At 33.2% G+C, this 21,354-nt stretch overlaps 1 protein-coding gene across 2 annotated transcripts in view; it reads left to right on the top strand.

The window, feature by feature from the left end:
- The window catches only part of LOC102108924 (sodium channel protein type 2 subunit alpha-like), a 61,019-nt gene extending 41,251 nt beyond the window's left edge, over positions 1-19,768 (top strand). For both annotated transcript variants that reach the window (XM_088059137.1, XM_005519747.2), the window contains 10 exons: positions 753-873; positions 1,481-1,635; positions 2,637-2,810; positions 6,436-6,558; positions 8,515-8,796; positions 11,121-11,174; positions 12,349-12,486; positions 14,281-14,385; positions 15,474-15,744; positions 16,591-19,768. In XM_088059137.1, coding sequence (XP_087915263.1) covers positions 753-873; positions 1,481-1,635; positions 2,637-2,810; positions 6,436-6,558; positions 8,515-8,796; positions 11,121-11,174; positions 12,349-12,486; positions 14,281-14,385; positions 15,474-15,744; positions 16,591-17,783 — 2,616 coding nt within the window. In that variant the 3' untranslated portion in view covers positions 17,784-19,768. The remainder of the gene's footprint in view (positions 1-752; positions 874-1,480; positions 1,636-2,636; positions 2,811-6,435; positions 6,559-8,514; positions 8,797-11,120; positions 11,175-12,348; positions 12,487-14,280; positions 14,386-15,473; positions 15,745-16,590) is intronic.
- The last annotated feature ends 1,586 nt before the right edge of the window (positions 19,769-21,354 follow it).

Below are 21,354 nucleotides of genomic sequence, written 5' to 3'. Positions count from 1 at the left end.
AAATTGTATGACCTGATCAGATTTTTAATGTAATTGGTAAAAATTTTCTTAATTTATTTTCTATCACTCTCCAGTTCTTGCAGTTTTCAGACCTAGAAGCGCTTTTATTGTAGTAAGGACTATAGTATTCCACTGCACAAAAAAGCAGTAGAATAACAGAAAAATTTGGGTTGGAAAGTACATCAGGAGGTCTCTCAATAAGCACAGGAGACCAGAATGCAAAGAAGATGTTTCAGCTCTGGTAATTTGTGCTTTCTGCAAAAGTTAAATTGCGCAGAAATTTGCTAATAAATGCTGTTAAACTTACAACATTTTAATCCAGATAACATGTGCTTTACCATACCATACGTAGTGGACAAGAAGATATACGTGCAGGTTTGTGTTAGTTCATTTTGCTAGGAAAACTAAGACACATTCTCAATGTAACCCAGCATAATAGTAAAGAAAATTAAATAACTTGAGAGTGCGATGCATGCAAGCTCTCCAGTATTAATACTACTCAGAATACTTCACCAATCATATACATGGATCAGGTTAGTAGCCAAATTGTATTTAATTATTCCCTATAAGAAGGTATACTGGGAAACAGAACTGTAAAATTTACATGATGTTACTGTGGTTTTACTTTTAATGACGCATATTTATAAATTTGCCATTCTTTAAAAGTTAGACTGGCATGATTTGATTCAGACCATATTTTACAGAATATGTATCTAATGAGAAAAAATTTTTCTGTGGAACTTTACTTACAGAAACTAAATGCATCAAGCTCATCAGAAGGCAGCACTGTTGATATTGCTCCTCCTGGAGAGGGCGAGCAAGCAGAAATTGAAAGTGAAGAAGCTCTTGAACCAGAAGCCTGTTTTACTGAAGGTTGTAGAATAACTGTTGCCTTAAGAGATGTATTACTAAAATGACATCGTTACTAGGCATATTTAGGTTCTTGAGGGTTTCTAATATGGTGTATCTTCATGTCCTCATAAATCAAAAGAAAATATTTTTAGCCCAGAATGCTGGAAATCAGCTGGAAATGAAAAAACAAGGTTTCCCTAGGCTTTGAGTAACTTCATATACCTGGCCGCTGCATACAACTTGTAACAAAAAAACTTCCTTAACTTTTCTATTGGTAAAATGCTTTTCAGCTATTTGAAAGGGCCCTTGAAATTTGGAAAAAATAAATTTTTGTGCGACTCCATCCACAAATAGAACAGATACATGCCAACAGCCAAAAATATCGATGTTTTTTGGATTGACTTATTTCATAATTAAGTATGCTATGTATCTAGTTTCTCTCCAGATTAGTTTTCTTAATTCAGATAGTCGTCATCCTGTGTGATGTGATAGCCTATTCAGCATTTCAGTGATTACTTTTTAAAAAATCTTATAAAATTAGTAAAAGCCGCCAATAATACATACCACAGTAAATATTGACTTTGAAGTAATTGACTTTTGGATAGTAACTTCTCTTAATCTAATGCAGGTTGTGTGCAGAAATTTCCATGTTGTCAAGTAAGTATAGAAGATGGCAAAGGAAAAACTTGGTGGAATCTTAGAAAAACCTGCTACAGCATAGTTGAACACAACTGGTTTGAAACGTTCATTGTATTCATGATTCTCCTCAGCAGTGGAGCACTAGTAAGTAGAACAAAATTGCAGATGCTGAAATATTTCAATATCTCTTAGGAGCATCAGCAAAAATCAAATTTGCTTCAGAAAAACTTGCTTTCTTGGAGCTGTATAAATCTCACTGCATTTCATCATTCCAGGATGGAATGATACTTGACCCAAACTTGAAAAATACATTTGATACATTTCATATGCACTTTATCAGTCATCCTTTTGCCTTGCTGCTATAAAATGGTGCCATTTTCTTTAAAACAGCATAGCTACTCAAAGTTTAAATTGCCTGCCAATTTTCAGCGTGCTTGTCAAGAGATTTGAGTATAAAGGACTATTGTTAACTATGAATATATATAGCTAAGTATATGGGTTTAAGTCTTTAATTCCTCCTAGACTGATCCATTTTTTAATTTTGCTTGTGAAAGACCATGCTAAAAAAATGGAATAATTACTTCATTCTATTCCTATTCTGAAGGCAGAAAATATGGAAGAGTGCAGCAGCAAATTAAACATAACAACCAGAATCCAAAAAGATTTGTATTACCCACCTTTCCAGCTTTCCTCAAGCTGCACATTTGCTACAATTTCAATGTGCATAGTTATTCATTCTAGCAAATGCATTGCTTTTTAATTTGATTTTTTAGACATAAGTTTGATCTAACTACTTTATAGAAAGCAATATAAATATCTGGAACAGATGTATAAGAAAAAGGGGGTTTTATGTCTATGTGAAATTTTCTTAATACCACAGAGGATAAAAAAAATCATGCTGTGACTCTCTTTCTTCATTCATTAGTAAAATAGAATTTTTTTAAATTTTTTTTTCAACTCCAGACAGGTCTTCTGTTGTTCCAATTAATAGCATGGCTAAAGATGAAAATCATAGAAAATAAGAGAATGAAGAAAAACAAGGGGAAATATTAGCTCTGCTCTAATTTTTTTTTTATTCTTTATTCCTTAATTTTATCATGCATATTTTGTGTAACATGTAGTAATACCTGAATGTATTTTTATAGGCTTTTGAAGATATATATATTGAACAACGCAAAACTATCAAGACCATGCTAGAATATGCTGACAAAGTTTTTACGTATATTTTCATTTTGGAAATGCTTTTAAAATGGGTAGCATATGGTTTTCAAATATATTTTACAAATGCCTGGTGCTGGCTGGACTTCCTGATTGTTGATGTAAGTACAAATTAATATTGTAAAATTCCCTATGGTAAAGTTTTTCTGTTGTAAAATTCATTAGAACTAGAACAATATTATAAATGTGCAAAATTAATTCCCTTTTTATAGTTATACTGCATTAGTAATGGCCTGCAGTGATTTGGAGGGGTTATTTAAAGTCCAATCATATGCTAGAAGTAAAAGGATGGCTGCCTATCAGTATATCCATTCTTCATGGTTAATACTTTTATATAAAGGATGTATCAAACTTGAGTTTTCTGAGGAAGGAAACTAGTTTTTAAGCATGTTTTCTATCATTAACGGACTTTGACAGGCTACTTTATTCCTTAGAAAATAAGACAGTTCATTGTTCGAGTTTCTTCTTCAAACACTGCAGCTTTTCAAATGAAACAATTAATTTGGTCCAGATTTCATCTAAGTTATCAGAACTCTCTCACTGAAAACTATCCTGTAATCATTTCTAGTAAAAACAGAAAGACAGTGGATATTTGATCTAAAAAAATAATTGGTTTTAATGGCTGACAATCTGCAATAGCTAAATCAGCTATGACTTGGCAGGGTTTATGATAGAGGAGAATACAAGGTTTCTTGGCTGCCTTCCCAGCTGTGATACACTACTGTGCAAAGGCCTTGCTTATGTTGTCAGAAGGGATCAAAGCTGGTTTTGCTCCCAGAATATTTTGGTCTCTTGCCTCACACATTATCTGACCCAGTTCATTGGCTATACTTGTCCTCAGTGTAGAACTGAGAGATGGCATCCCAAGGCAATTGTGCATTTATAGTAATTTCTGCACATGCTAACATACTTCTTGAGATATTTGCATAAATTCTGGTCTCATCAATACTTATTCCATATGTATATAGAAATTTATCATATTTGTAACTCCCACAGGAAAAAAAAACTCTCGCTAGATTGGCCCATAATTCAAATGGACTATCTTTTTTTACTAACCCTCCTGAGTTAGTTTTGTAATACAGTTCATCTCTAGCTCTGTCGTGAAAATCTACACTAGAATGAAGCAGAGTGAATGGTTTTCCTAGGAGGATGTTAATGAAGTAGGGAGATGCACTCTTACAGGATTGTGTTAAAAATTGATTTTTTTTTTTAGATAAACTAAAACTCATATTTTAATTATTCTTTTTGTATCTTAATCCTAACCAGATTATTCTAAGCCATACTTTATGGTTTCCTAGTTTAGCCTCAGAGATGTTATCTGAGTAGGCTTTCAAACTTAAAAATACATCATTATAAGTAGAGCAGCTTATGTTGCTAACTTTTTGCCATAGTTTCTATAAAAACATGAATGAACAAGATTGGAACTTTCCACTTTTGAAGAATTATTTTCAATGTTCTAGCAAGAGGTAAAAAATTCCTTACTGTGTTTACGGCTAACTCTGCAATTTCTTTAGCACCACCAGGACTTGAAAGAAACGTGAGCTCATGTTATCTTCCTATAGAAAAGCAGACTCTGCACTGCTTTAACTGACAGTTGAAACATGTTTGAATTAGTGGCACTCTGCCAGTGAGAACACCAATGTCTCCTTCTTCATTAGAAGTGACTGAAGTTAATCAGATTGTTTAATTCCATTCTCTGAAATTATTCAGGAGTAAACACAGATAGACCTTTAGGGCATTGACCTTTAATATCTCACATACCTGAGTCTCTCACTGTGACAAGTAGCCATAGTTGCTCTTACTGATTGTGAATAAATTAGATTTTGATAATTACACTAAGAAATGGTAATTTTCAGCTCTGTCACAACTAAGACAGATGACCCTTGGTACATTTGCCTACCTCAGCTTATGACTCTATCATGCCATCCTACTGTATGGCCTGATTGAAGATCTTGGGCAGGGCTCTCACTGCTAAGCTTCTAAAATTTTTTTGGAACAGATAGTCTATATTAGAAGACAAATGAGCACATACAATCATTCAGTTCTAGGAGATATATCTTTCTACCTTTTTTAGTTCATGTTCATTTCTTAAAATTACTGCATCTGCATACATTAATCTATTTATCAGTATACAGGGACATTTACTTTCTCACATACTAGCAACTATACAGGTGGAATGGATGAGAGAAGACCAAGTTAACAAGACTGAGATCACCAGAGAAGTACAGAACAGCTGTATATACAATAGAATTCCAAGCAAAACTTTGCATCCCGTATGAACTGTCCAGAGGAAAACACATTATTTCCAATAGATAAAGTATTTCTTTAAGAAAAAAACTTATGGTGTTTATGGTGTAAGAGCACTACCACCATGGTAAGAAAGCTGCCAATTATCTGAGATAGGCAGAACAAACAAAACTGAAGAATTTTACAGTTAGAACCTAAGAACGGTCAATACACTCAGTGCCACTGAAGGCTTTCAGGAGCTGCTGCCACCTTACATTTTGCAAGGGCTCTTGTTTGTGAAAAATAGGTAAGGCACACTGCAAATTTGGGGAGAAAAGTATAAAATGAAGGAGCCATTAATGTGAGTTCAACTTCATAGGACACTTCACTCTCCCAGTGAGAGAGAAATTTTTTAAATTATTTGTTTCACTGTTTATTTTTAATTCATAAAATGTGCTGCCTTTACACCAAGGGTTATTGTTATGCCTGGGTATCTTGTTGACTTGTGTGAATAAATGGATATTCTATTAAAAATACAGAAAATCCTATGTCTTGTTAGCTCAGGAACATATTATGGGTGGCTAAGGATAACAAAGAACTATCTCACTGTAACATCACTGGAAAAATAAATTGCATTAAAGATAATTATTAATGATAATTAATGTCAACAGTTAATGTAATGTCTGAAACATAATGTTACTTCTTGTAAGTGAACAGACTTCTGTTACAAACCAAGAAAATCAGTAAGATTTCCTTCTTAATATTCTTATAAATCACAGCAAGTTTCATTTATCCATTAGAGCAATAAAATAATTCTTTCCTTTGAAAAAAGAGTTAGATTCTGACATGAAATCCAGTTGAAATGTCCAGAAATATGAATTCACTAAAACACTAGTTTCTGTTATTATATATCATAGCAACATAACAATGAATAATTTATTTGTATTTGCTCTTGGACTGTCCTTCTTAGGATCTTGTAACTTTGTGACTTGCCAGGCAAGTGAGAAAATTCCATCTCTTTCAATACATATTTCAGTGATATCCTGGTTATTGTTGATATGAAATGTTTCATTCAGAACTAATATTTATAAAAAATATTTGTAATTAGCTACTAAAATAATTATTATATCATTAGTGTTTGTAGATATTCAAAATAGTGAGAGAAGTTAATAGCATAATGTATTCAGAATTTTGAATTGTTTGAAAGGTTGAATCTTAATGAAGTTACAGAAAGTGTGGCTATTTTGTCTTTAAATATTCCTGAAATTTTATCCTTCACCAACAGTATGCTTCCATATGACTGTTAAACCTATCCAGCCATAATAGATAGACATTTAATAGCATATATTCCTTTTTCATCATGAGACCTCTTGCCTTTCCAGCAAGTACAAAAATGGTGGCATTCTACAATTTGTCACTGTTGATTTGTTGCTTGAATTTGTATTCTTTTTAAATAAACAGTGTAGAACTGTTTTTAATTTTTTTTTCTGTATTTGATAGGTTTCATTGGTTAGTTTAATAGCCAATGCTCTGGGCTATTCTGAACTTGGTGCCATTAAATCGCTACGGACATTAAGAGCTTTAAGACCTTTAAGAGCCTTGTCACGATTTGAAGGAATGAGGGTGAGATAAAATGAATGAGCCTGAACAAATGTATGCGTACAAAAATTTATGTATTAATGGTTACACTCACGCTTTCTTCAAAGAACTCCATAAAGGGAAGGCATGCACAAATGTGTGGAAAAAGGCCTCCCAACGTGTCCTTACAAACAAGACCTATGTACACCTTACATTTGGAAATTAGACCTTGAGCTCATTAAATTTGCCTGCTCACTGCTGCATAGTTGTGCTTTCCCAGCCCCCTGACTGCTAAAATTTCCATTGATTTGTGGATCTAGAAAAATAAAAATACATGACAAATTTTACAGTAGAGGGCTGGAGGTTTTTTCTGCAGTTTATGTGGGAAATTTTTTTACTTGGTTTCTGTAGCTAACTTCAATTCTGTGTTAGTTTGTCAGTGGTTCAAGATAGAACACGATTAGCTGGAAAACAAACCAAACTAACAAAAGGTGAAAAAGCTGACAACAATGACACACTAGAAACTAAAGCTTCACTGTGTTTCCCTATCTACCTGTCTGGAGAAAAAAATTCCCACAGAAAATGCTGTAGTATTAGGGAAAAGTTTTTTGAACAGACACCTGAAATAAGTAAAGGTTTGGAAGTATAGAAGGGGAGAGATGGGAAATAATTTTCTCAGCTAGAGACCTTTTACTTCATATGAATGTAAAGGGAGCTAAAACCCTTCTGTTGAGGAGATTGTAATTTTCATATTCTGCCAATCTGACAAAAACAAATCAACCAGCCAAAAAAAACCCTCATGGAAAAACCATATTATAGACTAGCAAATCATGCTACTTAATGAAAATATTGACACACAAAAAATTAATAAGAAAATGTTATTGAGAAATCTCCTTTTAATCTTTCACCTCAAAATACCCCAATGCCGCAATACATATTTATAGTTCAGTCGTAGTCTTCATTTGCCAAATAAATAATGTGGTTCCTGTCTGGGCAAGGCTGCTGATATCCTAGAGATGGCCACGCCTGCCAGTGTAGGGAAGTGTGTCCTGTGCACATCACCATCACCATTATATTTTACTTGATCTTCAATCCAAACAACTCATTAAGTGCTATCTAATAAGCAAGCAAAACTTCTATTGATGTTAGTCTACTTTTGGTCAACTCAGTGGAATGAAAAATACCACTTTTTCAAAACCATACATAAAAAATTACTGTAGTCTCTACTGATTTGCTAGGAAATTATTGTTTTAATATCTGCAGCTTTCTTTTAGTTGAATCACAATAACTAAAAGAAAACTTTTGCCCAAGCTTGGATTTCATCTGGTCTTTTACTGCCACTTGCCCATACACAGTAGCTCAAGGGAATTAAATGCAACCAATTAAAAAGAAAAACAAGGATAAGTGTAAGAGCAACTACAGTGACCCAGGCAATTTACAGACCAAGACTTAGAGCAGGTGCTGTTAATAAAGATTAAATAAGACATCCTTAATTATGTTGCATTCTATTTGGATACTAAAATACACTGATGCCAATATACATATAATGTTTCTAAGAATAAAATCATTAGTAATGATAGTTTTACATGCAGATATTTTTATTCAGTCTTCCACATCATCATTGTTTGGGCTTTTTCTGGTTTATTTTCTATTTATAGATTTTAATTTATATTGCTGGAATTTAATATTTATTTCTCTCTTTTTCTCTAGAGCACACAAATTCTAAGAATCCATCTTGCTACTAACAGGTTTTATTTTGCTTTTTGATTTTTTTTCTAACTTTTACATTGTCTTTGTTTCCATCCCATTTTATTTCTTGCTTTTTGCAATTTCATTAGCATTTCATTAAACCTTAATTTAAATTTCCCCCACAAATTTTATTGTAATATTTTAACTGTCCATCCCATAATAATACTGTTCTGACATTTTTAAAGTATTATACAGTATTTTTAATTTTCTATTCATAAGCTAAGCGGCTATTTTGTCTAATTTGTACACTAGGTGGTTGTAAATGCCCTTGTAGGAGCAATCCCATCTATCATGAATGTATTGCTGGTATGTCTTATATTCTGGCTAATCTTCAGCATCATGGGAGTAAATCTTTTTGCTGGAAAATTCTATCACTGTGTCAACACCACAACTGGTGAGATGTTTGATATCAGTGATGTCAACAATTATACTCAGTGTGTGGAACTCATAAAAAGCAATCAAAGTGCTCGATGGAAGAATGTGAAAGTAAACTTTGACAATGTAGGAGCTGGATATCTTGCTCTACTTCAAGTAGTAAGTAAATGTCTATATTGTCTTTTTGGTCTTTTAAAGAGATCTAGGAAAAATGGGAAAGTTAAGACTGTTAAGTAGAGGAATAATCTCTTCATAGAAATAATTTACAGCTCATGCAACTCTATCACATTGTTTGTTGTAATTTTTTTTTTAATTAGAGTGATTTTCCTTTCCAAGACTAGGGAATACAATCTCATGGTGATGATGATAATAATAATGTAAAATGTGAAACTACAGAAAATAAAAGAATCTCTTTAGTGGCTCACAGTATAGAACTATCATATTCCTTAATGCTTATTATAGAGTCATTATAGTATACTAAATAAGTATTATGTTACTTCTAGTATTATCCTTGTGAAGTATTGGATGTTATTGCATGGCATATTAATTTCATTAATTACTGCTACCTATACAAAATCTGTAAATTGCATTTTTTCTTCAATTCCTTATCTTATGCACTGTGTTCAGAACTGCCTTTATTTTAGGTACTGAACATATTTTGTGTCAAAGAAATAAAAGCCTTAGCTCTTTACAGGTTCCTTGCTCAGAATGGAGCTTCTGAAAATTGGGACCTGATCCAAAACACAATAAAACATGTAATTACATTTAGATGACTGAACTCTCTAGAACCACTTGTCTATAACTCAACATACAACTTTACTGAATGAAAATATTTTTACAGCTCTGTTATTCAAAGTTATCTAAGAATTATATGCTTGTCCCTTCTATCTCAGAACAGGTCAGTATCTCTAGCTGAGACAGAGATAGCTTTTCGTTAATTCCAAAATTAATTACCTAGGTTAAAAGGTTTTGCCTGTAAAGGCAATGTGACTCTTACGTGCTGAGTGATAATTCTGAATGATGACTGATTCTCTGGCTTCAGATCTCATTGCTACCACTGCCTCTGAAAATGTGTAAGGAAAACTGCTTCTCTTAAAGCTGTGTGTGAATGTCATCTGTGTTGCAGATCCAGACAGTATAGGTCTTCAATAACTACTTCACTCTCTCTCTCGGGTTTTTTTAGGTTTTTTGGTTGGTTTTTTGTTTGGGTTTTGTTTTATTTGGTTTTGGGGTTTTTTTTTTGGTTTTTGTTCTGATTTTTCATAATTTTTCTTCTCAAATATTCCTTCCCCACACAGATTAAGGGATCTTTGAGCACATCTTGTGTCACATCTTCACTTGATTGCCTCCATTAACATTTTCCCTCCACTCTTCTGTATTTATTGCTCTTACCTAACTCTGATCCTTTCCTAATATTGCTATGCAAAGCGCACCAATTGCCAACTGAGCCAGAAAGATTTGTGAAGCCTGGCTGTTTGAAGCACACCTTCTTAGTAATTAATATTGTACTGCAAGATTCAGGAGGATACAAATGCTTCCAGAGTGCAAGTTTTCTGCTGTGGAAACTGTACCAAAGTACCAAACCTACTTCTGGCAAGCACAGATGGAAATATATTCCTTGGGTTCCTATCCTGAAACTCCTCAGGAGTGAATGCTCTTTTTTCATTTCGCACGCCTTTTAGTTCTTTATTCTTTATTGGGAATAAGCTTGGAAACCCTGGTTAGTGGTTGAACACTCACACTTTCAACTAGCATGTCACACTAACTTTGGTGTTCCTTAGGAAATGGACATCCTGCATCCATTAAAATCACCTTAGAGCAATGATAGCAGATGTTTTTTACTCTTTTCTTGAAAAAACTCTCTATAGGAACTCAGCCAAATTTTTATAGATGTCAGTTACATCTCTTTCACAGCTGAGTTTTTGGTCTTCTGTAAAACAAATCTCTCAGGAACCAATGTATATTTTAATTTTGAACAGTCTATTCCTTTTAGCTATGTGGGACTATAACATTTCTAAAAATACCAGGTCAGTTTAGATACAGAAAAAAATTCAGATGCAAGTTGGTTTCTCTCCAGAAGTTATATTACTGATTCCATCAATTCATGTTGTAAACTTAACAAAATGTTAAGTTTTGGCTGTGGCCATGAGTGATTCTAGTAGATCCTACCTAAATATCTCCAGCATTAATGTCTATCTAAATCTATCATTCTTCACCTGCATGGTAAACATCTGCAGCTCCAAATATACTGTTAATTTACTGAGATCTTCAGCGCCTTTGATATTATTTGAATAACTAAAAAGAAAATGGTCTAAAAAAATAGTTTTACTGTGAAAAATATTTATGATTCCTCTGTTGTCAAGTGTGGTTAAAAAATTTAGAAGTGATTTTATTAAAAGTGGAGGTCCAGATAAATAAATAACCTAGTTATTGTAGAGATTATTGATTGTTATGGGGAAGATAAAAATCTGTTTTATTTCTAGGCTACTTTCAAAGGATGGATGGATATTATGTATGCTGCTGTTGATTCACGAGATGTAAGTGTAAATCATTCAAACATCATCTGTTAATTATTTTCTTCTAAAGAGTAAAAAATTTAAACAGCTACACACAAACTAGAACAGTTACACACACAACAAAGAATTACAATCAGCATCAATATATATTTTTTGAATCTCAGAATTTTTACTGGAAAGAATTGATCCCACTTCCTTCTGTTTAGCCAAAAAAGCTAAATTAACTTAACTGGAATTTTTTTTAAGGATAATGTTAATGTAATAAATTTAAGAAGAGGTTTTTGACAAATTCTTTTGTTAATCATAAATATGAATTAATTAAAGATTATATGATGCAGTTATTAAATATGGAATATATTAATCAGGTTTTACAATTTTTTAACTGTGCATTTCATTATTTCCTTAGGTTGAGCATCTGTGTTATCTAGAAATTTAAGTGCAATTAGATTTTAAGGTTGAAGAATACCTGTTAAGCTTTCTGGGTATTAGTATTTTATTTTGACTACAAAACTAATACTCTGTTTAACTTATACAAATAGTCATGTTAATGATATTGTCTCCCAGAGTTAAATATCCTGTTTCATTATCTCTAACATTCCTACACTCAAGCTTATTTTGCTGTAGAGGTGCAGATGCTGGGATATGGCATCCAGAAAAATCAAGACAATAATAAAATCTTCCTTTGAGACTTCTTCAATTTAATGGATTTCACAAAACATGTATTCACTAGAAATTTATTGAAAGCATCTGTTCCTAGCCGAATGTATGAATGCTCATGCAAGACCAAAAGAGTTCCAGGGAGATTTAGGCAATAGTAAAATGTATTGATTCTGTTGCATGATAATATACTGAACACAATATAAAATATTTAGATTTCTGCTATTAAAATTTTAAGTATTAATGACTGTTCTGCATCCCACATTTCTTCTTTATTCTGTATGAGGAACTTTTTATATATGTACATACACAAACATATCTATGGGAACATTTACTTTAAAATTCCATATGAGCAATAATTCTGTCAGCTTCCACTTCTCCAAATATTGACTGGAATGGACAAGTTGATCTTTTTAATAAATGAGTGCTGTTCATAGACTTTCTATCTGAGATGGCATATACCTAATTCTAAATTAAAAGTACTGCTTTTTACATCTAGTATTCTCATGGGTAATAAAGTTTTTTATATTTTTTGTAGGTAAAAGATCAACCTAAGTATGAGGACAACTTGTATATGTATCTCTACTTTGTCATTTTTATCATATTTGGATCATTTTTTACCTTGAACCTTTTCATTGGTGTTATTATAGACAACTTCAACCAACAAAAAAAGAAGATAAGTATTTAAATATTTTCATATTTGTATGAATTACTAGGTATAATGAATTAATAAGTAATTTCTGTAAGGCTAATAAAAATCAAAAGTCATTTCAAGACTTTAAAGAAAGTGTATTTTTTTTAATAATAATATGTGCTAAAATCTGTTGATGTGATTCTGAACTTTGCATTTTTAGTATTTTGACAAGTGAAAAGTTAGTTCATAATAATTTGCAAATTGAATAAGCAGGTAAAATGAAGATGTGAAAAGTGAATATGAATTATTGGTTTGATTGCAATATTATTTGGCATTAAATAATTTCTTTTTCAATTGACTAAAGAATTAAGATAACTTGAGGTACATTAATTATAATTAACCTTACAAACTCTTGACACTTAATGAAGACACAATATGGCATTGTGTTCATACAATGAATAATGGATCTGCAAACTGATTAAACAGTAAATTAAGAGTAAGTCAAATAGACTTCATATGAATAGGCTTATAGATAAAAGTAAAAATGTGTACACGAGGGCTTTTTTTCCTAACATTTTTATGAGAAATGAGATTAATTTATTTAATTTAACTACTAATTACTGTTACTATTACTATTACTATTATTATTATTATTAATAATAATAATAATAATAATAATAATAATAATAATAATAATAATAATAATAATTGTTACTGTATTAACTTATTAGACAGAAATACATATCTATAATTTCCTATCAGTAAGGGATAAGGGAATGGTGGTTTCTTTCTCTATACCTTTGGCATACAAATATGTTTAAAATATATTGATAATGCATACAGTTCAGTTTTAAAAATTTTAAAATGTAAAAATACAAATACTCACATTTAAAATAGTTTTAACATCACAGTTTTTAGTTTTCTATTCCAGGGTCATTCTAAATTTTTTGCGTGCTGTGGAAAAGAAGTTTTATATTATTTGCTTTTTTCCAATCACCAATTAAAAACCAGCAATACCAGACAGAATCTCCAGTAAAAGAAAACTGTGTACTACAGAAATTTTTCCCTGTGCAAATATTCTTTAGCTTCCTAAAAGAATCATAAACATGTCTGGGGTTACTATGAATTTTGTGATGCTTCAGGCTGTTGTAGCCAATTTAGCAGACGGTGACGCTGACATTGTCCTTCCATCTGACTTAGCGCAGATTCATCAATAAACACAATTTACTTATACTGGAAGTCAGTCAGTCAGTTGCACATCTGACTGGCAGCATTTGCATCTGAAAACAAAGGCTGATTGGAGTTCATCAACATTCCAGTGGTGTTTTAATTTGCTGTGGCATGACATGAATTACTTTTCTTAATTTTACATCAAAGGTGGGGGTTTTTTTTGCTGTTAAAACCCACAGATTAGATACTAATACACTCTCCTAGCACAACTTGTACCTCAAAGTTACACCTCTCTTAGACCTATCTGTAATCTTAAAAATTTATAGAGAAGAGAGGCACTATTCACACTTGTATTCACTAAATATATCCTAACCAACAAGTTATTGAGCAGCATCGGTATAGCAAGAATGCTTTTAGCCAATTCAGCAAAAACGAGCATGAAGACATTGGAAAAACTCAACTTTCAAGCTGACAAGACAACAGTAATGGGTTTTTCCTGTGTGTTAGGAATGTATATGAGCACCCACACTATAAACACCTGGAAGAAAACCCTTCCTTTTTTATATAAATTAAATATAACTTTAATATTATAATAGAGAGACATACTGTAGTGAAATGTTTCATGTGTAGACATGATACTAATTAATTTTGATATTATTTCTTTACTTTGGAGGTCAGGATATATTTATGACAGAAGAACAGAAGAAATATTACAATGCAATGAAAAAACTGGGATCCAAAAAGCCACAGAAACCTATACCAAGGCCAGTGGTATGAGTGATTTCATTTTCACACCCCTAATATTAAATACTCACTTGCGAATATGATCTTGTCCACAGGATAAGGTTATAGGCCTGGAAAGAAAGTATTTTTTCCATTTATTTTCTGGTAAAGGTATAAATTATCCCATTTTGAATCCATCAGATTAGATCATTCATACTCTGTTTAAAAACATACACACTGAAGTATGAACAAAATTATCTAATAATGTTAATATGACACATTTCAAAATTCCCTGCCTACGTCCTGGAAAACCACAATTCATTGGATCATTTATTGGTTCTTGCTACCAGGGATAAACTTCATTTTCTGTTTTTTCTCCTCACAGAGAATTTGTAGGAAATGAGGATGCACTGGCCCTTGCTGCTGAAACCAGAAAAGGGCACTGGTAACCCAATGGGAAGGACAGATGCAGAAAATCTTACAGAATAAAATTATGTTCTAGGGAGTAAAGCACAGACTAGGATAAATTTGTCTCTAAGATAAGACACTACTCTTGTTATTTACTGAACTCCTACACTGTTTGAAAAAATAAAATACTTGTTGCACCTTATGCACCAGGTGGTTAAAAATAGACTTTCTAAGGAGAGACATATGGCAAAAAACATTGAGCTAAGCACTAAAGAAAAACTAGCATATTACAGTCATGGTGTATTTGAGACATGTATCTTCAGCAACCCAATGATCTCACCAAGCACAATTAAGTTTAAGGAAGAATGACGGCTATCATTCAAAAACAGTCTGAGAATAAAGATAAGATAGTTTCTATTCAGCTGGTACTCTTGTTGGCTATAAATTTACACCACCTATTTTACCCCATAATATTAATTGTCATTGTTATTACTCTTATTATTGCACTATTTCCCTTCTTGTCTCTTCAGCCAACAGTGGTGAATTTCTTGATTCACTCTAACAGGATGAGATATAAACCAGCATGTGTTTGGCTTATATTAATGCCTGTATTGTGAATGAGTCTTGCTCTACACTCCTAAATCCTGAAAGGAGTTGTTTTCTCATTTGGCATTTTAAAAGACAATTATTTTCACTGTATAAACTGTATTCCATCTTTGTGTTTGCAGAACAAATTCCAAGGCATGATCTTTGATTTTGTAACCAAACAAGTATTTGACATCAGCATCATGATACTTATCTGCCTTAACATGGTCACAATGATGGTAGAAACAGATGATCAGAGTAAAGAAATGGAAACAATTTTATCCCGGATTAACCTGGTGTTTATCGTACTTTTCACTGGAGAATTTGTCCTGAAATTGATTTCACTTCGCCATTACTACTTCACTGTAGGCTGGAATATTTTTGATTTTGTGGTTGTGATTCTCTCCATAGTAGGTAAGAGCAATTCCCTTTCAAGAAAGAACTAGTGAAAGAAATAGGAAACATTTGTTTCAAGTATGTTGATACTGATTGTAGAATTTCCTTTTTCCGAGATTATTTACGTGTAGATTCAGATCATACTATCTAGCATATAATATATGCAATGTTGCATGTAAGATTTTTATCTCTCCCATTAGATTCACTGTCATTTTCCAATCAAAAGACATAATGAAACTTTTTGGCACGTTAGATTAATGTGTACAAATATAAAGAGGAATGTTTAGTGGTATGTGCAAACTAATCACAGATTCACTTTCAGTCCTAAAGCTGAAAATTATGTGAAATGGGTGAGTTTTTTTTTACTTTTGCTAATATTTGTCTAGTAAAAAGCTAGTGACTGTCCAAGGTACAAATGAGTGACACATCTGAGAAAGACTGTGCTGATAAAATGTATATCTGTTAAAGAAATCTCTGACTTGCAGAAATTAAGCCAATATCGTAATTCATTAAAGACAGTGGTTACAGGCTCAGTTTCAATAATTATCTGTATCTTAGATATAAACATCCCTTTCCCAACCATTTTAAGAACTACTGAAAGCTTAGACAGGACCTACTTCCCACAAGCAGTCTTTATTTTACTTATTTACCGTCTCTAGGATAGTATTTCAACATAAGGAAAGATGCTTTCACCTTATTAACAGCTTTCAGTAAAAATCTAGTAACTTGGATAATTTTTTGCTATAACATAGGATCCCTGTACTGATTATTTTGGAGAAAGCAATAATAAATCTTTCTATAATTAATTAATTAATTAATTGATTGATTAATTAATTTTTTATTTTAATTCACTTTTTTTCCTAGGTATGTTCTTAGCTGAGATGATTGAGAAGTACTTCGTATCTCCCACACTATTCAGAGTCATCCGGCTTGCCAGAATCGGTCGAATCCTGCGCCTCATTAAAGGCGCTAAGGGAATCCGCACTCTGCTTTTTGCTTTGATGATGTCTCTTCCTGCTCTGTTCAACATTGGGCTGCTGCTTTTCCTAGTCATGTTCATCTATGCCATATTTGGCATGTCCAACTTTGCCTATGTCAAGAGGGAAGTTGGGATTGATGACATGTTCAACTTTGAAACGTTTGGCAACAGCATGATCTGCCTGTTTCAGATCACCACGTCCGCGGGCTGGGACGGTTTGCTCGCCCCAATCCTTAACAGTGGGGAGCCAGACTGTGACCCCCATAAAGATCATCCAGGGAGCTCTGTGAAAGGTGACTGTGGCAACCCTTCTGTTGGGATTTTCTTCTTTGTCAGTTATATTATCATTTCCTTCCTGGTAGTGGTGAACATGTACATTGCTGTGATTTTGGAGAACTTCAGTGTTGCTACTGAAGAAAGTGCTGAACCCTTGAGTGAGGATGACTTTGAGATGTTCTATGAAGTCTGGGAGAAGTTTGATCCCGATGCAACACAATTCATAGAATATAGTAAATTATCTGATTTTGCAGCTTCATTAGATCCACCTCTTCTCATAGCAAAACCAAACAAAGTCCAGCTTATTGCAATGGATCTGCCCATGGTGAGTGGTGACCGAATTCACTGCCTTGACATCTTGTTTGCTTTCACAAAGCGTGTGCTGGGGGAAAGTGGGGAGATGGATGCCCTCAGAATACAGATGGAAGATCGGTTTATGGCAGCCAATCCTTCTAAAGTCTCCTATGAACCAATTACAACCACACTGAAACGAAAGCAGGAGGAGGTGTCTGCTGTCATCATTCAGCGTGCTTACAGACGTCACCTATTAAGGGTAAAAGTTAAACAGGTGTCTAGTATATATAATAGAAATAAAAACAAAGAAGGAGATGGACACATTATAAAAGAGATAATTATTGATAAACTAAAAGGGAACTCCACTCCAGAAAAAACGGATGAGAGTTCCTCTACAACTTCCCCACCCTCTTATGACAGTGTAACAAAGCCAGACAAAGAAAAATATGAAAAAGATAAAGCAGAGAAGAACTACAAAGGTAAAGACATCAGGGAAAATAAAAAATAATGATCTAAGAATTTTGTTAATGGGACAACTTGTTTACAGTCTTTGAGAATGAATCATCAACTGAACTCCTGCAGGAGATTTATGCCAAACTGACATTTTTAAACATATATATGTGTGTGTGTGTGCGCGCGCGTGTGTGTGCATATATATACATTATATATATATACTTAAGGTCAGTGCCTATAACAAAACAGTGAACCTCCATCATCAGACTGTGACTCTGTTAATCAGGGTAAAAAACTTGACGAGGTTACTGTTTTCACTACAGCTGACACTGCTAAGAATAAGGAAAAGGTGGCTCCATGGAGAAGATGGAGCATGAAATGAGTGCGAAAGGAGACTTTACTTCCACAACATGTAGAACAGTAATTCTCTTCACTGTTTGTAATGCAACTGCCACATTTATCATATTTTTACAAAAACTGTATTAGTGTATTTATCATTTTTTAATTCACAGGCTGTTTACTATTATATGTGACTATTTTTGTAACAGGTTTTATGTTGGGGAAAGAGGTATGAGGACCAGGAGTTCTACTCTCAGATTCTCTATAATGTACAGATAGGAGTGATTTGCATAGACATGCTGCACTTGTCAATCATGAATAAATAAAAATATGACGTTGCACAAAGCTGAAGATTTTAAGAACTTCCATGTTTCAGGGTTGCTCTTAAATGCGAAGTATTCTAACTACTTGTATGGCTGCATCCAGATTATGTGCATCCAGATTAATGTGCCTGGAGAGTCTCCTCTAATTTACAGGAATCTGCAATGACTTATTTTTATGTGAATGATTAAACATGAACAAGTTCTTGTTTATGTTAAAATATTTACAGCTCAAAAAATATTGTGCAGTTTCTGCACTGGAAAAATAGCTTCACCAAAATACATCTGGGAGTTCTTTTGTTTTGTTTTTAACAGCTCGATTTGTTTTTCTTCCTGGGCTATTCTTTGGTTACTGTCTTATCTCATTATCTCCAACATCCAGAGAATCCGTAAAATACCCTTTTCCATGTAAATATTAACAATATACTGTTGTGCATACATATATGTACCACAGTATGGTTAATTTTCAAGAGCTCAACAGGACATGTTGTATTCTGTGTCATAGTTAGAAGGGTATCACTGATGCATGTCAATGCTTTTGCTGCTGTACCTTGCTCCTTCCACTGTCCACAGTCTCCACTATAGGATGCCATGTGTCAGTGATGAAGTGAATCAAGTTGTCCAACCAGACCTCATTATTTCAAGTCATTAAGCAATAGTTTGCAGCTATTTATGAGCTTTTTTAGTTTGGCATTTTAAATTTGAAGTGGCTGCTCTACGGTGTAGAATCAGACTGTACAGGCCATATTGCAAACTGTTAAACCTGTTGACAATGTGGTTAGCATATATAAATAATGTAAAGAAATACCATTTGGCAACAGTTCTGTATATAAGAAAAGTGTCTTCAAGTTTAGATCACTATTTCTTATATTTCTTTCCTCATTCACTTGGCTTATTTTCTAACCAGTTAGAAACCAAACTGGCATCATCACACTATGAGAAAAAAAAGTGAGTATTTGTAGACTATCTTGTTTTAATAATATATTTGCATATATTCCAGTGTGAAGTAAATTGTGTAAATCTGGAACCCAGCTTGTTTCCAAATAGTTACAGGACATAGCAAGGAAAGCATTAGGGGAATGTGAGAATTTCTAGCAATATTTGCATCAGAAGTTCCAAGATAGTCTCATAGTTGATTAAATCCTTGCTATCTTGCAGTGTCTGTTTACATAGTCTACTCTTATTCTTTTTTGAATCATAGTGCACTAGGCTTGTACAAATAAAATATTTCCCAAGAGAAAATGGCACATTTGTATAATTGAGGACATCAGGACATTTTGTGTTTCATACACAAGCTAACATTAAATGTAGAATCTTTCTTTTGCAAATGCTTTTGACTTGTAATGTGTTGGTGAAATGCATGCAGGAAATTGTTATTATCATAAACAACACAAACAATATTACATATGAGCCAAAAAATAAAGATTTCTTTTTTTTAAATTGTGCTTATTTTGCTTTGTCTCTGACCTTCTGTTGGTGAAAGCAAGATGAAAACTGACTTTGGTGCAAATAAGAATTGCTTTCTTTTTCCCCAGAGCTAAACACCTTATTCTTCACATTTTAACTTCTATGTAAAATATTTTTTTAAAAAAAATCTGAGAACTTTGCTCAAACTCCATTTCTACTTCTTTGTTATCAGCATATTGTCTGGGAATAAAACAAGACACCCACACAATTCTACCCGTAAAATGTCCTCTCAACCTTCAAAAGCCCTTCTCAGCCATAAAGGCACTGCTCAGTACTGCTATCAAAGCTGCCCATGTTTTATGAGTCTTAAACATGCAAACAGACTTTCCAATGAAAGTCTGCTTTCCAATGACAGTTTGCTCATTGCAAACAGACAAAAGTTGGTTTTAGTTGCATAGTGATTCTTTTTATTCCAGTAATTCTCAAAATTAATAAATACCATCTCATCTGATCTCACAAGTAAGGGGTAACACTGTCACTCAGCTGTGATAAGTAGTGCTTATAACCAACGTATCTCGATGTAACACAGTTTGAGTTAATATGGATGTCATTAAGCTGTTCAAGGACAGAAAGATTTAGGACATTGAAACACATCATTATATATTATATTATATTATATTATATTATATTATATTATATTATATTATATTATATTATATTATATTATATTATATTATATTATATTATATTATATTATAGTATATTATATTATAGTATATTATATTACATTACATTATATTACATTAATTATATTATATTATATTATCATTATATTATATTATATTATATTATCATTATATTAATTATTGACTTTAAAATATATTATTGTATTTCAAAATTAACAGTAAGTAGAATATTCCTGGAGTTTTCTCACTGGCATGTTTTCAGTGTTCCTTATTCTGTGGATATTATGCCATATTAACCATATTTTGGCTAAATATTAAATTGGTCCTATAACCATGAGATAACTGATGGAACATTGTAACACTACAGCCTATCAAAATCTCTAATACACTGAGCATCAGCAGTCACTGCAGCTGTCTCTGAGTTGGACTTCCATGCAATAAGGAGCCATATTTCACTGGTTAACAGAAAATGCTGATTTGAAAAGGACCCACAAGGATCATTATGTCCAACTCCTGCCCAAGAGCATTGTTCAAATCTTCTTGAACTCTGTCAGGTTTGGTGCTGTGACCACTTCCCTGGTGAGCCTATTCCAGTGCCCAACCACCCTCTGAGTGAAGAACCTTTTTCTAATATCCAACCTAAACCTCCCCTGACACAACTTCAGGCCATTCCCTTGGGTCTGTAACTGGTCACCACAGAGAAGAGATCAGTGCTGCCCCTCCTCTTCCCCTCACAAAGAAGTTCTAACTGCAATGTGGTCTCCCCTCAGTCTCCTCCAGGTTTAACCAAGTTCCCTCAGCCAGGCCCCATACGGCTTCTCCTCAAGGTCCTTCACCATCTTCATTGCCCCACTTTGGACACTTTCCAATAGCT

This window comes from Pseudopodoces humilis, chromosome 8, assembly GCF_049639895.1.
Source record: "Pseudopodoces humilis isolate 2021_Gansu_Grassland_sample_001 chromosome 8, ASM4963989v1, whole genome shotgun sequence".
NCBI lineage: Eukaryota > Metazoa > Chordata > Aves > Passeriformes > Paridae > Pseudopodoces > Pseudopodoces humilis.
Note: the sequence above shows the minus strand (reverse complement) of the source record. Positions and strands in the feature narration are given on the sequence as shown.